The 19,841-nt window shown below is 33.1% G+C and overlaps 3 protein-coding genes across 4 annotated transcripts; 2 read left to right on the top strand and 1 right to left on the bottom strand.

Moving 5' to 3' along the window:
• Positions 1 to 1,423: 1,423 nt before the first annotated feature.
• LOC131602466 (sm-like protein LSM3A) lies at positions 1,424 to 3,698 on the bottom strand. Of its 2 annotated transcripts, none has more exons than XM_058874587.1 (4): positions 3,541 to 3,698; positions 3,244 to 3,407; positions 3,062 to 3,157; positions 1,424 to 1,760 (listed from the first exon to the last, which is right to left on the bottom strand). In XM_058874587.1, the coding sequence occupies exons 2-4, from the start codon at positions 3,361 to 3,363 to the stop codon at positions 1,680 to 1,682; spliced, it is 297 nt and encodes a 98-aa protein (XP_058730570.1). In that variant the 5' UTR covers positions 3,364 to 3,407; positions 3,541 to 3,698; the 3' UTR covers positions 1,424 to 1,679. The 2 variants fall into 2 exon arrangements, with proteins under 2 accessions (XP_058730570.1, XP_058730572.1); XM_058874589.1 differs by having other exon boundaries at positions 3,244 to 3,381; positions 3,541 to 3,695.
• On the top strand, positions 3,531 to 4,418 carry LOC131605429 (protein MAIN-LIKE 1-like). Its single transcript, XM_058877784.1, has 3 exons — positions 3,531 to 3,536; positions 3,938 to 4,018; positions 4,104 to 4,418. The coding sequence occupies exons 1-3, from the start codon at positions 3,531 to 3,533 to the stop codon at positions 4,416 to 4,418; spliced, it is 402 nt and encodes a 133-aa protein (XP_058733767.1).
• A 276-nt stretch (positions 4,419 to 4,694) lies between these two features.
• Positions 4,695 to 5,488, top strand: LOC131605426 (uncharacterized). Its single transcript, XM_058877783.1, has 2 exons — positions 4,695 to 4,781; positions 4,874 to 5,488. Exons 1-2 carry the CDS (start codon positions 4,695 to 4,697, stop codon positions 5,486 to 5,488), a joined length of 702 nt encoding a protein of 233 aa, XP_058733766.1.
• The last annotated feature ends 14,353 nt before the right edge of the window (positions 5,489 to 19,841 follow it).

The following is a 19,841-nucleotide window of genomic DNA, read 5'->3' as shown; positions in this document are numbered from 1 at the left end:
TAAATTAGACAAAAGTGGAATATTAAACATAAAATAATAGCATAAAACAATATAAAAATTATTATAACGAAAAAAAATAGAAGAAACGAAAAATTAGTGAAAGTGAAAAAGAAAAAAAGTGTTGAGAGATTAGAGAAGAAGATATGCGATAAAAACGAAACTGAAATACGGAACATTTACATAAAAATGAGAAAGTGAAAAAGAAAGAATATAAAAGAGTAGAGATTATAGAAGAAGAGGGAAGATGTATGTGGCAAAGAAGGTGCGATAATGTTATTAGAGATTTTAGAAGATCGGGACTGAAATTATATTTGTAAGGATGAGAAAATTGTTCGTAATCATAATGCTAATGTATAATAAGTTTAAGTTTGGGTTGGATGTGAGTTAGTAAAATTTAAGTTGTAACATAGTGCGGTTTGATTCGGTTTGGTTCGGTTTACAAAATACAAACCGCAAACCGAACCGAACCGTGCGGTTTTGTAAAAATTGACCCAAACTAATCCGAACCAAATGCGGTTTTTTGCGGTTTCGGTTTGGTTTGGTTTGGTTTGCGATTTTCTATTGGGTTGGTTTGGTTTTGATCACCCCTACATATATATATATATAGTCTTATGTATGGAATATACACCGTGGAGTTTTCACTTTGTTATGTTTGAGAGTTTGGTGTGGGGATGGAAAATGAAGACTTCGAAATTTTTTATTCATTTAAAATATGGAGAAATTTTTAATATTTAAAAAAAGATTTTATTTAAAATAATAAAATAATGTTTATTATTAATTTATTTTTAATTTTAAAATACTATATCAACACAAATTATATTTGAACAATTTGTTTAAATCTTCAAAAACCCTCCTCCAATACTAATTTTGAATTCTCCAAATTAGAGAATTTTTTATGCTATGAAAAAATACAAACCCTCCAAGCCAAGACTTTTCTATTCTTTTCCCTTAATCCTTCCTATTTTTCAAAATTCTCCCATCTTTTGCACTACAACCTCTCAAAGTCCTAGAGTATTTCTATGAATGGTCCTAGATAAACTTTGATTTGTATGAATGACAAGGTATTGATGGTATTCTGCAAAAAATTTCATTCGAAATTCAGATGTATTATATGCATCCTCCCAAACCTCAGATATGTTGTGCAAACTTTGTTCTTAAAGAGATATTTAATCAAGACTTACAAAACCCTTCATACACATAATTTTGTTGTTAGTGTGATAATCCACCATTGAATGGAAAGATGGAGAGAGGGCTGAATCAAAACAACATGAGAGAATCTATTTCCATAAAACCTTGTTAAGTTGGGCAAACGCTAAACCAAATTTTGACACCTACCTATCACCCAAGTTCAAGATCTTCAATGTAACTAGAACTTAGAAGTGAAAGGAAAAACCAAAGAAAACATACACTAAATCAAGAATCATTGGCTTAATCTCATGGAGCCACTAATTTGTGACAACAGCTTCAAGCTGCCAAAACCCTTGTTCAAGAGCATTCCATGATTCTCATTCCCATGATAAAAAGAGAACAGAAAAATTGAATGTTTTGCAGAAAACACTAGCAAAACATGCCCAATTGAAAGTATTCTAATCATAAATAATGAGATCACTAGTTAAGAAGATATACAGTTTTGTGATAGTTGTCATCAAAATGATTACATAGTTCAACATCAGTGCATTTTATGCCGTCCTCAGTGGTGGTGAAACCAATATCACCCCATCTCCCCTGACAAAAAGGAAAGGAACTGTCCGCTTTGTAGTCTGCAATCAGAAGAAGAAAGAAAATTATCCAGGGAAAAGTATCTTCAAAATAAATGAAGCAAGTGTTGCCTCTTTTCCTTTTTCTTTAAAGGATCATTTTGATGGTTGGTGCAGATTGGAGATTGAAAATACCCTAGATATGAACAAACTGAAAGGTTATTTTCTTCTTATCTGGGTTGTAGCGTATTGCTATTTAGGGAAAGACAATTTTCATTAAAACAATAGAAACTTGGTCAAGCAAATAGCCAGGTGAGGTCACAAATTAGTTGAATACCATGGTTATAAAAAAGTAAGGCCAAAAGTTGAAAGAAAAACCCAATAATCTAATCCAAAATAGCTACAGGTGTCTAGCTTTTACTATTATGCTCATCAATAAGCACTGCAATAGGGTGTAAATGTTTCAAAAAGATGTTTCCACAACCAGATTTTACTCAAAGTTTCTCCTTAGGCTTTGTTTGGGAAGGGAAGGGTTTTAGGAGGAGGGGAGTGAGGTAGAGGAAGAGAAAGGAGAATTATTTAACTTGATAGCGAGCGTGATTGAAGCTGAGGTGAAAGTTTATAACTATTTATTTTTACGGAGAGCATTATAAATTGATGGGAATATTTAGGAGAAACTTTCAAAGTCTAACCTCCAAACCCCTCCCTAGATTCAGTTTTTGAGCTTGTAAAACTGGAAAAGTTGTTTAGTTTATGAAAAAAAATAAACATCCATGCAAGGTTGGAGACAATCCTCATTTCCACTTCTCCCTTCTCCCTCTAACTATCAGTCAAAGTCTTAAAATGTGGGAAACAATATGTTGAGAATTTTCCAAAGCTCGCCCCTAATTTATTGAGTTTCCCGATCTGTGGGGTTTTAGTTTTATCATTATGAAGAAAAATATACCCCGTGCAATGCAAAATGGGAAATTATCCACTCTTCCCCTTACTTTTCCTCTTCCCTACACCCTCTTAACCTACGTAGAATCACCAATTCAGATTGAAAGTGTGCCCGATAGTAGACATATGTTACATTCAATAATCATTACTAATGTCAAAATATCATGTTCAGTGTAACAAAAACACTTTATAACGAAGGTGTGTCTGGTAATAGACATATGTGGTGATGTTCAATAATTATTACTCATGTCAACATGTTAGTGTTGAATAGTGTCCTGTGTATGTGCTCTAGTGAGTGCATCATAGTTCCTAACTCCCAATCAAAACCTTAAAAAATAACATACTTTAGCAAATTGGTACTACCCTCAATAATGCTTATCAATTAACAGTTTTACAATTTAGGTTTGGTTGTGATAATGACTTACCCTGACAATTTCTTCGTAAGTCTCATCATCGATTTCGACAGTGGTAACAATTTCCTCAACATCACCAAGAATCATATTAAGATGCTGGTCATAAGCCTGCAAATTAAAATTGAAATCAATCACTAAAAAAAAGGGGGTAAAAGGTTAAATAAAAATAAATTTAAAAAAAAAGAAGAAATTACATGAAGTTTTCCACGAAGCTCTCTATCAGAACGAAGTTTGACATAGATACGTTCGTCGAGACTAAGTCTTATGAGATCCAAAGGCTCCTTCACTGCACTTTCTTCCTCTGTTCCCGCCATTCTTTGATTTCACTTTCTCTGTTGTGTGTTACAGTGAACCGTAACTTTAGCAAAACAAAACAAAACCAAAACCTTTAATTGAAAACCCTAAATCTGAATACCAGATTGAAATTGGAACCCTAATAAAGTATCAGAAATGAGTAAATCCTAATAAAGAAAAAGTAGAGATGACGGTACCTCCTTCTTCCTGTGATGGAATGGAGTGCGTGCGGCTGATGAGTAAGATCTGTCGCGAGCTTCGTGCAATGAATTAGTGGCTACACATTCAAATTTTAAGTACAGCTTCTTATGCTAACTAAGTGAAACTGAAAAGTGTAACGAATAAGTGGCAGCTGCTAAGATCTAAAAGTTAATTTTTACAAACTTTTGACTTTTTAATTTTTTTACGTAACATTAATAAAAATAAAATTGTCGTAATTTTTTTTTATGACAACAAATTCACTGAATTTCATTCAATAAAACATGTTCAATAAAAAGATGAATCAAATTTAAAACACTACGTCTAGCTCAAGAATTGACCGTTCTTGAAAGGGAATGAGCACTTGACGTTTTAAAAACTTAACCTCAAAGTTAGGAAAAGACTAGTGTTCCTATAGACGCATCCCTTTTGACAGAGTATGACGATCATGCAGCTAGGCGTATATGGGATGGAGAGGTAAATTTTCTTTGTTAATTACTTTTTTTCTTCAGTTTCTGAATTTGCTTATTAATATTCATGTTTATTTTTAAAAATAATTCAGGATAGGGATCCACAGAGGTTCTACAACCACGGCCGAAAGATTGCGGGTTTCGCGCGGCCTGACGAGCCACAGTTCCAGGATGTACTAGCAGCTTCTGGCCCGAGGGACCTCTGTCAGGTGGGCTACACGACAATACATAATGGGATGCTGATGACATTTGCGGAAAGATGGCATCTAGAGACTTCCACATTTCATCTTCCTCACGGCGAGATTACCATCACTCTAGATGATGTGGCATGCCTCCTACATCTATCTATCAGGGATACCCTCCTTGGTCATGGTAGGCTGATGAAGGAGGAAGCGATAGAGATGTGATTATTGAGCTGGGGTGCGATCCAGATGATGCACTTGAGGAGGTGGAGAAGACCCACAGGGTGCATGTGAGGTTTCACACCTTGTAGAGGTTGTATGACGCGGAGCTTCTTGCGGCACATCAAGTTGCTGGCGACGAGGTGGAGGCGGATATACACAGAGAGAGGGCGCTGAGATGTTACTTCCTATATTTGATAGGCACTCAACTCTTTGTGGACACGAGTTCGTCGTACACAAATATCGTCTACCTGATGTATTTATCGGATATAGCACGTATCCATGAGTACAACTGGGGAGCGGCTGTACTGGCGTACAATTACTACAGACTGGGAGAGGGATGCCTATGGAAGGCAAGGACGGTGGCAGGCAGTTGTACCCTTTTAGTGGTAACAATCTTATCCCCTTCTACCTATTATATATTTGTGATAGTAAATTAAAATAACTATGTTTTTTTTCAGGCTTGGATACTACAGCACTTTCCAGACATTATTGGCTGGGAAGAGATGCCGACCTACACTGAGCTCATGTCGCGTGCTAGTAGATTCAGCCCCCGCAGGTGCGGACTTGATCGCAATGCTGTCGAGGACGTACGTTATGACTGCTATGCTGAGCACCAGGAGACGGTTCCCTTTGATGAGATAGCACTGTATTCTGGATGGTTGGCCTCCAGCTCGGCCATCCTTGTATGTTATCTTCCGGAGCGCGTCATGCGCCAGTTTGGCTACGCACAGACGATACCTCGCGACCCTATAGTCTCCGCTCCTATCACCATGACCCGTCGACAGTTAGATGAGGTTTTTGCAGACTGGGAGAATCACATGGTTCCTGAGGAGGCTCGGGCGACGAGAGCAAAGAGCGACTGGAGCTGCGTCGAGGGGTACATCACCTGGTATTACAGGGTGTCACACCCGTACATGCTTCCCGCTACACCTGGAGATCCGCCCAGACTAGCCCACGAGGAGATTCTACAGGCGAATCAGGCTGAGTTGGACCACACTCACGATCTCCCTCCTCGGTGTCATGAGATAGCTGACACGAGACTGGGAGCCATTGCAGATGGTTTATTCTCTTAGGAGTCTACGGAGAGGCATGTGGTGGATATTATGATTAGGCTGGCACTTGAGGCATTTCTATACTGTAGAAATCGTACCATGACTAGTGGGGCCTTGGTCGGTAGAGGCAGAGCCAGGAGAGGCCGTGGTGGACGCAGAGGCGGAGGCCGTGATGGAGAGCATCAGGATGATGTCGAGCACATACTGTAGTGATGCCTGTGGTCTATTTTTATGTTTGTATTTTCTTTGATGATGTATGTATGTTACTTATGTTATTTTGATGATGTATTCGACATTATGACCGACATTATTTATACGATGTATTTTTTTATTTACCTACTATTGTATTTAAAATATGTTTCTTTAGTTTTACATTTGTATTTTAAAATATTATTGTAACCAAAATTGAGTTTTGGAGTGAAATGAACATGATTTGAAAATTTAGCTGACTATTCCGTAGGTGCATCTACGAAACACTCTATTTTCACCACCTTCCGTAGATGCATCTACGAAAGGCTTCCTCAACTGAAGTCATTGGCTTCTGTAGATGTACATACAGAAGGAAACACATTTTTTTTCCAAAATAAGAGTGCTTCTGAAAGTGCATCTACGGAAGCTTGGAGCGAAATTGGATTTTTCGCGCGGTGTAAGAGATCCATGAGATGCATTGAGATATTGTCTATATTTAAATTAGCTTTTGAGCCGATAGTTTTACCTTATTACTTTTTTTCATTTATATTTTTATTATTTTAACAAAAAGTTTTTTTTATATTCATTTATAATTTATTATAATTTAAAATAAAATAAATGTATTTTGAATAAAACATAAGAAATGTTAAACATTATTTCTATAAAATAATTTAATAGTCTTTTTACCATTTATCTTTAGGTCGAAATTCATATTGGTCCCTTAATTTTAAAAACGACTAGTTTGGTCCCTTAAATTTACTAATTGTTTCAAATTTATTCTTCTGAATCATTTTTCTTAAATACTGTTAATTTTTTTAATGTTTTGTCTTGGTCGGTAGGACTTGACTACCACGTAAGATCACACGTTATTAATATTGGAAGCTCACATTGAAATCCTTCTGAGTCAAATTGAATGTTCTTCTTTCTCAACCTATGAAGTAAGGTCCTTTCGTTCGTCCTTCTTCTTCCACAACCCTATCAAATACACCTTATGCAACTGAAATTTTTCTTCTTCAACTTTACGATTAAGGATTCATAGTACGAATTAGGGCATCTCCATTTCCAAAACAAAGTAAAAATATGATGTATTCAAATTAGTATCCATTTCCAAAAGATTCTGGTAATGGTGGAGAAGATAGTAACATTTCCGAATCCAGGGCTTATTCATCTTCTTCGAAGAAACAATGGGGTCCTAGCTGTTTCTGTGGAAATTTGGTTGTATTAAGAAAGGCAACAACACTTGAAAATTTTGGGAAGCAATTTTGGGGATGTCCACACTATAAGGTATGATTTCTCTTTTAATCTTTCAATATAAATTTGGCACAGTATTTTTGATGTCCACACTTAACTATTTATGTGTAATAATTTCGTAAATTCAGACAAGGGTCTACTAAAAATGGATGTGATTATTTTGCTAGGTATTACGATGAAGTGAAAGATGATAAGGACATATTTATCATGAAATAAAAAAGGATATTGGAAATGTTAGCAAAAGAAAATGAAGATCAAAGAGGCAAAATTGATGATCAAAAGCAAGAGTTAGAAGACCTCAACTGGCTCTAAAGAACACAATCAAGTGAAAGAATTTGTGGAAAAATATATGTTTCTTAGTTATAAGTTTTTTTATGTACAAATTATTAATGTAATTTTAGATGAATGAAATGGAACTAAAGTTCATGTTGTGTGTGAGTTGATTTTGTAATGAAATTTTAGATGAATGAAATGGAATTCAAGTTTTAATCTTTATTTGTTAATACATGTTTATGATATACTATTTTTTGGGACATCAAGTTGACATTAATTTGGCAGAGCAAATATGGTTCTAATTTTATTTGAACATCAATTTGACATCAATTTGGTTGAACTGGATGCATCATTCTTTTATTGGATGCATCTTTATTGTATCAGTGAATAATAAATTAGTAAATAATTTTATATCAGCAAATGACAATTAGTAAACATATATCTATAAACTTCATTTATTAATTAACAAGCTCATAAAGGACAAAGTACCATAAGGTATATTTATACACCAAAAAGGCATCTAACTCAATAAAGTACCAATATATCATAGCATAAACTCCAAAAGACATATAACTTAACAAAGTTCCAAAAGACACCATTACCACATTCATAAACCAAAATAGCAACCCTAAACCAAAATAGAGTTCCTAAGGGCATCTATTTAGTCTTCTTCTTTTTTTAGATGAACTGAGTATAGTGGTAGGACCTTAGAAATTTCTTATTGCACTTAATCTGGTTATATAACCTGATGTCTGGTCTCCTTATGCTTAACTTTTTTATAGGACTTGCCTTAGCATGTCTTGATCCACTAGCATGCGTAGGACTTGGTCCTTTTGTCTTAATAGGTCTTGGTCCATTTGCGTTACTTGCCTGAGTTGACCAAGGTTAACTAGGATGAGGTTGACCTTGTGTTGCTTGTGATTGACTTGGATGAGGTTGACCCTGTGTTGCTTTAGTAGACTGGTCCTGACTTGCTTGAGATGGAACTTTACAAGTTACCTTGTTATGACCACTTTTCTTGCACATATTTAATTTTGAATTAACAAACGTAGAACGTCTAATTTAACTCTGAATTGGCCTAAGGAATTAGGGAATTATTGTATAAATTAGTGAGTTGTACATCAAAAAATTGGGTACAGTGGGCTTGTTAATTCGTCATAATATTATATTGTAATTGTTATTATTATAGTACTTAACAATCAGTTACAATTACTATGCAAACACTGTATACATACACAAGCTTTATTCCAAATACATCAATCACATTCATATTACACACAACAAATCTATAAAATAAGAAAATTAATGGTTGTGGAAAAGTCCAAAATACCCCTATTTGATTTTTTGCCACCACATTAAAATTGTAGTTTTTTGGTCTTTGTACCATATAGTTATTAATTTTATTATTAAAATAATATAACTCATATATTTTATCAAACTTATCAAATCTCTCTCTATTCTCTATTTTTTTTCTCTTTCATCACTTTCTCACTTCTTTCTTCCAAAAAAAATATATCAATCTATAATCTATAATATAAGAAAATTAATGGTTGTGGAAAAGTCCAAAATACCCCTATTTTATTTTTTGCCACCACATTAAAATTATAGTTTTTTGGTCTTTGTACCATAAAGTTCTTAATTTTATTATTAAAATAATACAACTCTTATATTTTATCAAACTTATCAAATCTCTATCTATTCTCTACTTTTTTTCTCTTTCATCACTTTCTCACTTCTTTCTTCCAAAAAAAAAAATTTATCAATCTATAATATAAGAAAATTAATGGTTGTCGAAAAGTCCAAAATACTCTTATTTGATTTTTTGCCACCATATTAAAATTGTGGTTTTTTGGTCTTTGTACCATAAAGTTCTTAATTTTATTATTAAAGTAATACAACTCTTATATTTTATCAAACTTAACAAGTCTCTCTTTATTCTCTATTTTTTTTCTCTTTCATCACTTTCTCACTTCTTTCTTTCAAAAAAAAATCTATTATTGATATAGATTTTTTTATATACGAAAAATGGTATTTATGATCGAAATATTTTTTAGTAAAAACTTGATATACGGGAAAAATTTATTCAAACAATTTATTATTGATCTAAATATTTTTATATACGAAAATTTAATATTCATCCAAATATTTTTGTAAATAATACCTAAATAAAAATAATATTTGTATACGGAAAAGTTGGTGAAAACGAAATCTCATCGAAAGAAAGAGGAAGAGGTGAAGTTGTAACTCTACCTCATGGGATTGGCCAGGTTTGTTTTTGCGCGAATTTGTATTCAAAAGTTAGTCTCAAAGAAAGTATTTCAATTTTTATATTTGAATTGTTTGTATGACATATTAACAGGCGCGCATTGGTGACTGATGAATGGCTGAGGGTGGAAGGGTGTGACGACGTCTACGCTCGTGGTGATTGTGCCACTATTAATCAACGTACAACTACGGTACACATAATCTATATATTCATCAAACAAACTCTTATTTTTCTTTCTCAGTCACTCGATTTTTAATAAAAGAAGACCTTTGAAATATTGTGTTTGTTAGTGTGTCTCATTGTCTGCTCGTTTTTGTGAGCTATGGTGAATAACTGTCGAATTGCTATAAAATTTACGTTCGCATTTGCTGACTTAACTGTGGAGGAGACTGAAATCTAGAATGACTATTTTAATGTAAAGTCTATAATGTGTTTATGGTTTGGTTGCAACTGTTAAGCTTGCTTATCATAAATAACTATTGTTTGCTAATCTTTCGATATTGCTTATAGTTGAGCATTTTTGGAGTTTGTCGGGTCACGCAATATGTTCTTTGTGTTGTTGAGCAACTTGATTATTGGGTTAAAAACCTTGAAATTAAGTGAAGATTATCCTGTGAAGCCGTTTACCAAGACTTGTAATAATACTAATAAACTTAGGCTTATATATAACCTGACGCACATTTGAAGATGTCAAGGTGTATCAAATTTAGTCAGGGGTTATTATTTATCAAAAATATTAGTCAGGTTTACTGAGTGGGTAGGTTTAAAATCTCAAAAAGCCTGCATGCCTTGAAACCATGAGCTTCGTTATTGCATCATTCGCTGTTGGACAATAATTTCATCATCCAGTGTGAATTTATGTACTATTTTTTTACCATGTGTTGAATGAGTTAACAAATCTAACTAAAATGATGTGTGAAATGAAACAACAAACAAATACATATGCAAATTATATACACTTTACATAATTAATTTAAATAATATATATATATATATATATATATATTAAAATCAACAAAATCAAAATTTAATAGTCGTGATTCATTGTTCTCATTTCTCATAATAACCAAGTGTTCTCACTTGAGTCGTCCCCTATATATATATATATATATATATATATATATATATATATATATATATATATATATATATATATATATATATATATATATATATATATATATATATTAAGTTTAATAAATATATACTAATAGTGTAAAACAATTTTACATTGTCGTCTAATAGAAATTTATCACTATTTTACATTGTCGTCTAATAGAAATTTTTCAAGAGAGTTATCTATTTCAAGAGAAATATATAATTCATCCAGATCAGATTTCAAAAAATTTTGTGGTATAGTATCTTTCAAGCATTCACTTGAATTTTTGTTTCTTACTATGTGTTCATCAGATGAAACAAACACTGTTTTAATGGGCTCACCTGGAAATTCATCAAGACTGGTATCACATCGTGCTACTTCTAATAATGCAACATGTTGTACATCATCATAAAACATCCTGTTCTCTTGAATTAGATGGACACTTGAGATTATTTGTTCAACTTGGACTTTTATAACTGAAAGCGTAGATTGCATATGTTGTTGAAATTATAAATTATTTTCAATGATTTGCTTATTATTTTCAGCCATTTGCTTGATAATTTCTTCCAAATATGATTGTGTGTCAGCTTCCAATGATGCATTTTGTTGAAATTGTTGATATGGCCAAATAAGGTGCTCTTTAAGATGTGGGTATTGTCATTGAAGATCACCTACCATTTGGGCCTCACCACAAAAATTAGTATCTAACAACATAGGACATGCATCATTACCATGAAAATTTGAAGAACAAATATTGCAAATCACAAGTGGAATGTGATTTTGATAGCACGATTGTTGTTCTCTTGCTTCCATCAAATTAATAAGATAAGCCAACTGATCCAATGAGTCTCCCATTTTTTTTAGATTTTATTTGACACGAAAGAAGAAATATGATTAAAATAAATTCATAAAAATACAAAAACACGAAATTTCATCTAATTAAGACAAATAAGAATTTTGTGATTTTTTTGATTTTTTTCGAAACTGCAAAAACAGTTAAAAATTAATTAAAAATAAAAAAAGAGGAGTATTGTTCGTCAATTTTTTTTCTTCTGATTTTCTGGAAAAAAATTTGAAGCAAATCAAAACAGTAGCTTACCTCATAGGCTGAAATACTTACCATTGTTCTACAACCCTGAAAATCAACAAACACAACAAAAAAAACAAGAAAAATGCTAACAATAATATTATACCTATGACTCTAATATCAGTTAATAACAATAAGAATCTCCGACAACGGAACCAATTTGATCCGTTGTCGCACACAGATAAAAAACGAGTAACTTTTGAAAATATAATAACGATAACGACAACTCGAATATCGTATCGCAGAGATTCTTGTATTATTATTAACCAACTGAAAATCGATTTAGGGGGTTTGGTTTGAGTTTTGATTAAAAAAAAGAGTAAATAAGTGATTATCAAAATAAGCTAAAACGAATAAACTCATTGTATCGATTTCCGACTTATCATCGATTCCTGTAAAATTCCTATAAAATTTCCAATCCTTATTCGATTACAATAACCACTGACAAGGGCAATAGAAATTATATGATTTATGTTCATCAATTCCAGATTAAGAAAACAGATTAAAATTGTTGCGAATTAACTCAACTTGATCGAACGCGATAATGCAAAAGCTATGTTAACGCGAATTTGATTCAAGGTCATACAAACGATGGAATTTAAAAACTCTATCATATAACAACAATCAAATTAAGCAATCAATTGAAATTATAGAAAGAAAAAAGAAATTAACATGAAATTTATAAAAGAACCTCAAAGCGAAATTCGATTATAGCGATTTGATTCTTGGGAAATTAGTTCGCCATTCCAATTCGTACAAAGCTTTTGAATATTTTTTTTGAATAGTAAAACGTGATTCTCAACCGTAGCGACTCCCAAACCCTTTTAACAGATTAAGGGTTACAATTACAAAATGAACCGAGTCGGAGAGTACAAACCAAGCCCATAAAATAATGACCCAAAAATAAATTATTCTAATGACTGAAACTTCAACGAAATTCTAGGAATTATGCACTCCGAATTTTTCTTTGATTCCAACATGAAAGTCGTATCTCTTTCTCTTAGCTTTCCGATGAATACTAGAATGCGTCAATCTGATTCTCGTAGCTTCCATTATAAATTTTTTATTGAAAGCGGTCAATGCTGGAAAATAACATACAAAAATCAAATAAAGGCAAAAATAAACTAAATTATAAAAACATCATAGAATAGAAAAATAAACAAAAAAAAAACATGGAAATGCCTAAGTACAAACATAGAGGAATGTGCATTAAAATGTAGTGATCATGATCTGCCCATATGCGCAGCTCTAGTCCCTCTTTGATCAGGTCGCCAGAGCCTCGTCAAAAACCATGTGATGCACAAAGTCTGCAAAGATCTCATCTATCTGCCAACTAGGTCATGGCGATGGGAGCCGAGACATAAAGGTGGCGAGGTATCGTCTAACAGTATCTGAACTGCCGCATGACGCGTTTCAGAAGATAACAAACAGTGATGGTGGAAATCACAGCCAACCATCTAGAATACAAGGCAATGTTATCAAATGGAACTATCACATGGTGCTCAGCATAGCAATCGTACAGGACATCATCGGCAGTCATGCGGTCAAGATAGCGGTTGTAAGGATCTGGCACCTAGTTCCCTCTGCGAGGGATGAAGACACGAGCATGAGACATGACCTCAGTGTAGCTAGGCACCTCTTCCCAGCCAATGATCGTGGGGAAGTGCAGTAATGTCCAACCCTGAAATGAATAAAAAATACGGAGATCAAACATTATCACAAATATATAATGAACAACCATGAGAAAAAGTGGAATGATATAAGATTCTTACCAATAAGAGGGAATAGCTTCCAGCCACAGTCCTTTCCTTCCACAGGCATCCCTCTCCGAGTATATGGTAGTTGTACGCCAGTGTAGCCGCTCCCCAGTTGTATTCATAGATACGTGCGGTATTCGATAAGTACCTCGTGTAAATGACATCTATGTACGAGGATATGGTGTCCACAAACAGCTGAGTGCCTAAAAAAATAGGAAGTAACATCTCAGCACTCACTGCCTGTGTATGTCCTCCTCTACTGGGTCACCAGCAACCTACTGTGCCGCAAGGAGCTCGGCCTCGTACTGCCGCGTCAAGAAGGAAAACCCCACATACGCGTCGTGGGTCCTCTCCAACTCCTCAAGCACGTCCTCAAGAGCAGCCTCGAGCTCAGCAACCAGAACCTATCTCGCCTCCTCCTTCATCAGCCTATTGTGACCAAGAAGGATTCCCATGATAGGTATATGCAGAAGGCATGCAACGTCGTCAAGAGTGATGATAATCTCACCATTTGGAAGATGGAATAACGAAGTCTCTGGGTACCACCTCTCTGCAAAAGCCATTAGCATTCCATTATGTATTATGTTGTACCCAATTTGACAGAGGTCCTTCAACTCAGAAGCTGTGAGGATATCCTAGAACCAAGGCTCGGTAGACTGCACGAGAGAGGCAATCTTCCGATCGTGATTGTAGAACTTCTAGGAAGCCCTATCCTGAAAATTTCCAAAGAAAATACTGTTAATAACACAGAAAGTTAGAAATAATAAATCAGAAGCTGAGTACAAAAAAGTAATAAGTAATAAGTTTAAGAAATTTTACCTCTTCGTCCTAGATATGTCCGGCTGAATGATCGGCATACCCTGTCAATAGAGATATATCTTAAGGGACCCCCTAGGTAGACGACAGGCTCTTCGTGCAGCGCAAAAGGTGGCACCGGAGATCCAACATCCCTCTCTGGAGGTGGCAAAGGAGTAGTAGAAGTGTCCTAGCGGCGTCTGCGGGCGGAGGGTGTCTGTGAGGAACCCTCTCCATCATCTTGAGGCCTCTGGGATTAGGTAGTAGTTGTGGAAGGCCCCTCTGCTAAAACAACTTTAATAGTTACCTCTGTTGGAACAGGGGTATCAAGTGCATCTGTTGGAACAGATGCTTCATCTGTCACTTGTGAGACTACCTGCATTCGTGCGTGTCGCACGGAGGCATGTTGTGCGATCCTCCCATGTATAATGCGGTATGACTGGTCGGCCATAATGTTTGCATTGTATTACAAATAAAATCGGGTTAGATACAATTAACTTATAAAAGAAAATTAAAAAAAATCAAATTTAATTTTGTATGTGCAAATACAGAAGACTTCCGTAGATACATCTATGGAAGCATCCAGCATTTCAAAAAACAGGGGTTGTTACGTCGTTGCATCTACAGAACTACCTAATGTTTCATTTGTTCTATAGATGTACCTACAGAACATTCTGAAACTCCAAGAACGCAACAATGGCGTCAATCACTGTTTCTTGGGCTTAAAATCCCCATTTTGGTGGCTTGATCGTCTATTTTACACATCCAAAAATACATACATTGTCTCTAAACTATGTTTCTAAAACTATCCAATCATTTCTACACCTAAAAATTGAATTCTAAATCTATTATGGGAAAACTCGAAAATAACTCGAAAAGTAGAAAACTTACCGATTAAATTGAGTTTTGAATGAGACAGAGACTGTTGATAGTTGATGTTGATGGTCCCTGACGAACTCGTTAAAAAACAACGATGTTTGGTGGAACTTTGATTTTAGAGGTTTAGAGAGATTGAGAGAGTGGAAGTTGGAATGAGAAGAATGAGGGAGGAGAAGAGTCTGACGCAAATATAACATCAAATGCTTCTGTAGATGCATATAGAAAAGTCTTCTGTAGATGCACCTAAGGAACAAAACAGCTTAGAAACAAAAAAAAAAGGTGCTTCCGGAGATACATCTACGAAAACAGAGAGCATTTTGGCAACGCGCATGATGCGTAAGAAACCCAAGAGGTAGATTAAGAGTTTTCCTTATTATTTCATATCACTTGTTTTATAAAAGTGATAATTATAATAATAATAATAATTTAATATTATTTGCAAAATAACTTTTAGGAGTTTTATGTTAGAGATAAATATTTGGGTTAATTGGCTAATTTAAGTTATTTTGAATTTTGTTATAGTTGTCAATAGAGTTCTTAGAGTTGTTAGAGTTGTCAATAAAGTTATCAGGTTGTTATGAGTTATTAAAAGTCATATTTTTATTTGTTTTGAATAACTATGACATGTTTAGAATTGTCAGAGTTATTTTCGAGTTATTTAGAGTTGGATTTGATGAGTCTTATAATTAAAACTGAAGGTATTTAACTCTTTAGAGTTGTTTTAATCATTAATTGAGTTAGATTGTCAGCCAATTAAGTTTATAAGAGTTATCTTTATATGCAAGAGTTGTCAGTAGAATATTTTTAGCATTTTACAGTTGTAGGGATTGTTGTAGAGTTGTTTAGAGTTTGTCGGGAACTCTGTTAAGTTATAATTATATATATTTTTATAACTTTTACAAGTTAAGAGTATAAAATAAATTAATAAAAATACTATGTTGAGATATTTTGAATTCTTAAAAATGTTATTTTTTATTCTTTTGAATTTTCGGAACTGTTGGTTACCATTGGGTAGTGTTAGAGAATGTTTGGCGTTATTTAAATTATTAAAAATAATTTTAATTGATGTTATTAATTTTTGGGTTAAATATGTTTTTAGTTTCCATAAAATTACCAAAAATGGTGTTTAATCCCTATTTAAAAAAGTCGATTTTTAGTCCTTATAAAATTACCAAAAGTGATTTTTTGTTCCTATAAAAAAGGTCGACTTTTTTTAGTCCCTATAAAATTACTTTTGTACTAGTCCCTAGGGACTAAAACTGCATACAAAGGTAATTTTATAGGTACTAATAGTCGACTTTTTTTTATAGGGTCTAAAAGTCAAAATAGAGATATTTATAGGGACCAACAACATATTTAACCCTTAACTTTTTATGTGAGAATGTTAATTATAATTGATTAACAATATAAATGTTGAATAAGTTTGTGAAGTTGGCCGTTTATATGGTCTGTTAATGAGTTATTGAACTATTGTGATAATGTTATGTTATGATGACTTGTTATGATGAAGCATAATGTTGTTGTTATGGTGTTAATGTTAATGATGTTGTTATGATGATATTGTGACGATGTCTTAATGATGTTGCATGTTTAAATATATATATGATATGTTGATGATGATTGTGTTTTGAGGACACACTTGACTAGCTGAGGTGCGTGGTCGAACTTATGTATGTTGTTGTTGTATGCTTTCTGTTTAGGATGTGGCCTCGTTTCCTATGGTGATGGTTCAAGTGCGAGTAGCTAAAACTTCTTGCCCAGGAATTTTAGAGAAGCGTTACTATGGTGATGGTAGCGATTTGTGATGTGCTCCGGTTCCAAGAGGGAATCGATCCTATGGTGGGGATCATGGAGAGAAATGAACCAGATGTTCATAATTGATACCAAATGCATCGAGTCAGTGTCATTGTATAACATTTTATGTGACATTGCATAATCTTGTTGATGATGTGTGTTCTGATGAATATTAAGCTGCTATGTGCTTGAATGACGAATTTTAGGCTGATAGTTGTATGTGTGTTATTCATGATGAATGAAGGTGTGAGTATATGTTGTATCAATCCTGTTGAATTATAGACTATACTTGTGGAAGTTTACCTTCCTCTTATACTGTTTATAGTTTAATATGATTACTCATCCCTTTTGTTTGAATGTTGTCTCTACGTGGATAACATGCAGATTTTCAAAAGTAGCATTGCTAAAGCAAGTGGAAGGATAACTCTTGAAGTGTCTTCCATTTAGTGTCGTTTATTTTTAGAAGGGTCTTACTCTAATCATGTAACATCGGGATGAGAATTGTTTTGTGTTATTTACTTTGTTAATCATTTGTTGAACTTATGTTTTATGATGTTGAGAGTAGAACATTTATAACTCTCTTATTTATGTTGATCGAAATTGAAAAGAGTTTATGAGACCAATGACATATTTACTTATAGGTTGGATTATATATTTTAATCGTATTTCGCGGCGTTGCTAATCAGATGTGTTTTGGATGTCGTGTAACATTCCAGGTAAGTTATCAAATGTGTTTTGGATGTCGTGTAACATTCCAGGTAAGCTATCAAATGTGCTTTGGATGTCGTGTAATATCTCAGGTAAGTTATCATATGTGTTTTGTATGTCGTGTAACATCCTAGTTAAATTAAAATGTTTAGTTTAATTTTTACGAAAATCGGTGTTACGGAGCAGAATTGATTTATGTATGTTTTTATGACGTGTGGCACCCTTATGTTGTTGTTTAACAAAAATTATTCGTAAAATGTATCTGGGGTTTATAAGGGTGTTGTTACATATTGAACTTCGTCAAATTCTCTTTGGCTACACTTAAATAACATTGCAGTGGTGGACTGAGGATGTGTATACCCACTATGAAAAAGGCCAGGAAGACATTAACATATGAAACTTTGTCAATGAAGCTCTATTAATGTCTATGTACCACTGACATCGATAACACTTCTTCACATATTCCTTAGCATCTTGGATCACGGATGGTTAGTAATATCATACTCTAAATATTTTTGGCTAATTGATGATAATTTAACAAATGTTCTAAACGTATCAAAGTAATAAAAATGTATAAGTTCGTCTCCACCGAGATTGTGCTATTTTAACAAAGTGATTCTCATGCTATTGAAATTAAAATTGTGGGTTTTTCAGATTTAATTTGATAAAATAAAAGTGTAATAAAATTGGTGGAAAACTTGATCCGATTAGCGATGATTAACAAGACCTGTAATATCCTATACCCTCTTAAATACTCTATTTGTTGTCGGTTAGAAATAATTTAGCTCCTATAAGTTCTATTTATTGTCAGTTGAGATAAAATAAGCTCTTATATGCTCTATTTGTTGTCAGTTGAGACAATAGAGTAACTAGTGAACTCAGTTGAACTTAATTCTTACTCAATTCAATTGACCTTTATTAATAAGTAAAAGAAATGAAATTTTGGTAACATTAATGAATGATCAATTGGTCACTAGAAGAAATATATTTTTTTAAGATATTTTTATATCTCTCTTTACCAACACATGTGTGCAACTTGTAAGTAACAAGGAGAAAAAGAGAAGAAAATAGAAGAGAAAGAGAAAGAAGAGGAAAAAGAGGAAAAACTTGGAGAAGAAAAGAAAGCTTGGATCAAGAAGAAAAATCAACTCAATTTTATCATCAATCTTTTTCCTAAAGTCGTGTTCTTAGTTCATATAGTTTTTAGAGGGATTTATGCATGAAATTAGGTTAGGGTTGGAATGCGTTTATTGTTTGTTTGTGAAATTGATCATTGAAATATGATTTTTACTATGTTTTGTGTTTTTATTGCTAATCGGTGATGATATGTGATGTTAAAATTTGTGATTTGTGTTGTAAATATCATGCATTGTAGCATAGTGTACAACATTCATTACATTGTCATGTCCTGAGTGTTGTATGCATGTGTCTATTCCATTGTTATATGTGTTTCTTTAAATCCACTTGTTTGTATATTAACTAGTAAAAAACCCATGTATACGCACGAGTTCTGTTCGGTTACGCGAATTTGGATACATCATTTATTTTAAATAAAAATGTTAAAAAAGGAAAAAAAATTAGATAAATAATTGATTATTTCATATATAAAAATATTTATATCAATAATAGATTTTTCCCGTATACCATTTTTGAATTAAAAATATTTAATCATAAATATCATTTCTCATATATAAAAATATTTAAATCAATAATAGATTTTTTTTCCCGTATACAGACTTCATTTTTGTTTAAGTATCATTTACAAAAATATTTGGACCAATAGTAAATTTCGTATATAAAAATATTTAGATCAATAATAAATTTTTTCCCGTATATCATTTTTAAATAAAAAATATTTGGGTCATAAATACCATTTTTCGTAAATAATAGATTTTTTTCCGTATACAAATATTATTTTTGTTTAGGTATCATTTACAAAAATATTTGGATCAATATTAAATTTTCGTATATTAAAATATTTAGATCAATAATATATTTTTTTCCCGTATACCATTTTTTGATTATAAATATAATTTCTCGTATATAAAAATATTTAGGTCAATAATAGATTTTTTCCCGTATAAAGACTTCATTTTTGTTTAGGTATCATTTACAAAAATAGATAAAAATGAAATGTATTTTTTAAAACAGGTTACCCGTGCGACTGCAGAGTACTGGTGTGGTACGCACGGTTTTGTTTTCAAAATATAATTAAAATGTAATAAAAACAAAATTACTAAACCAAAATGGATAATTAATTAAAAAAACAGTATTGT

The sequence above is a fragment of the Vicia villosa genome, linkage group LG5, assembly GCF_029867415.1.
Source record: "Vicia villosa cultivar HV-30 ecotype Madison, WI linkage group LG5, Vvil1.0, whole genome shotgun sequence".
NCBI lineage: Eukaryota > Viridiplantae > Streptophyta > Magnoliopsida > Fabales > Fabaceae > Vicia > Vicia villosa.
This window is presented reverse-complemented; position numbering and strand designations above follow the sequence as displayed.

Excerpts from the sequence above, each read along its gene's own strand:
- LOC131605429 (XM_058877784.1), top strand. Across the intron at positions 4,019-4,103 it reads GGCGTATATGGGATGGAGAG|GATAGGGATCCACAGAGGTT; the intron begins GTAAATTTTCTT and ends AAAATAATTCAG.
- LOC131602466 (XM_058874587.1), bottom strand. The coding sequence starts at position 3,363 with ATGGCGGGAACAGAGGAAGAAAGTGCAGTGAAGGAGCCTTTGGATCTC. Across the intron at positions 3,158-3,243 it reads AGCTTCGTGGAAAACTTCAT|GCTTATGACCAGCATCTTAA; the intron begins GTAATTTCTTCT and ends TTTAATTTGCAG. Across the intron at positions 1,761-3,061 it reads CTTACGAAGAAATTGTCAGG|ACTACAAAGCGGACAGTTCC; the intron begins GTAAGTCATTAT and ends TTCTGATTGCAG.
- LOC131605426 (XM_058877783.1), top strand. The coding sequence starts at position 4,695 with ATGAGTACAACTGGGGAGCGGCTGTACTGGCGTACAATTACTACAGAC. Across the intron at positions 4,782-4,873 it reads GAAGGCAAGGACGGTGGCAG|GCTTGGATACTACAGCACTT; the intron begins GCAGTTGTACCC and ends GTTTTTTTTCAG.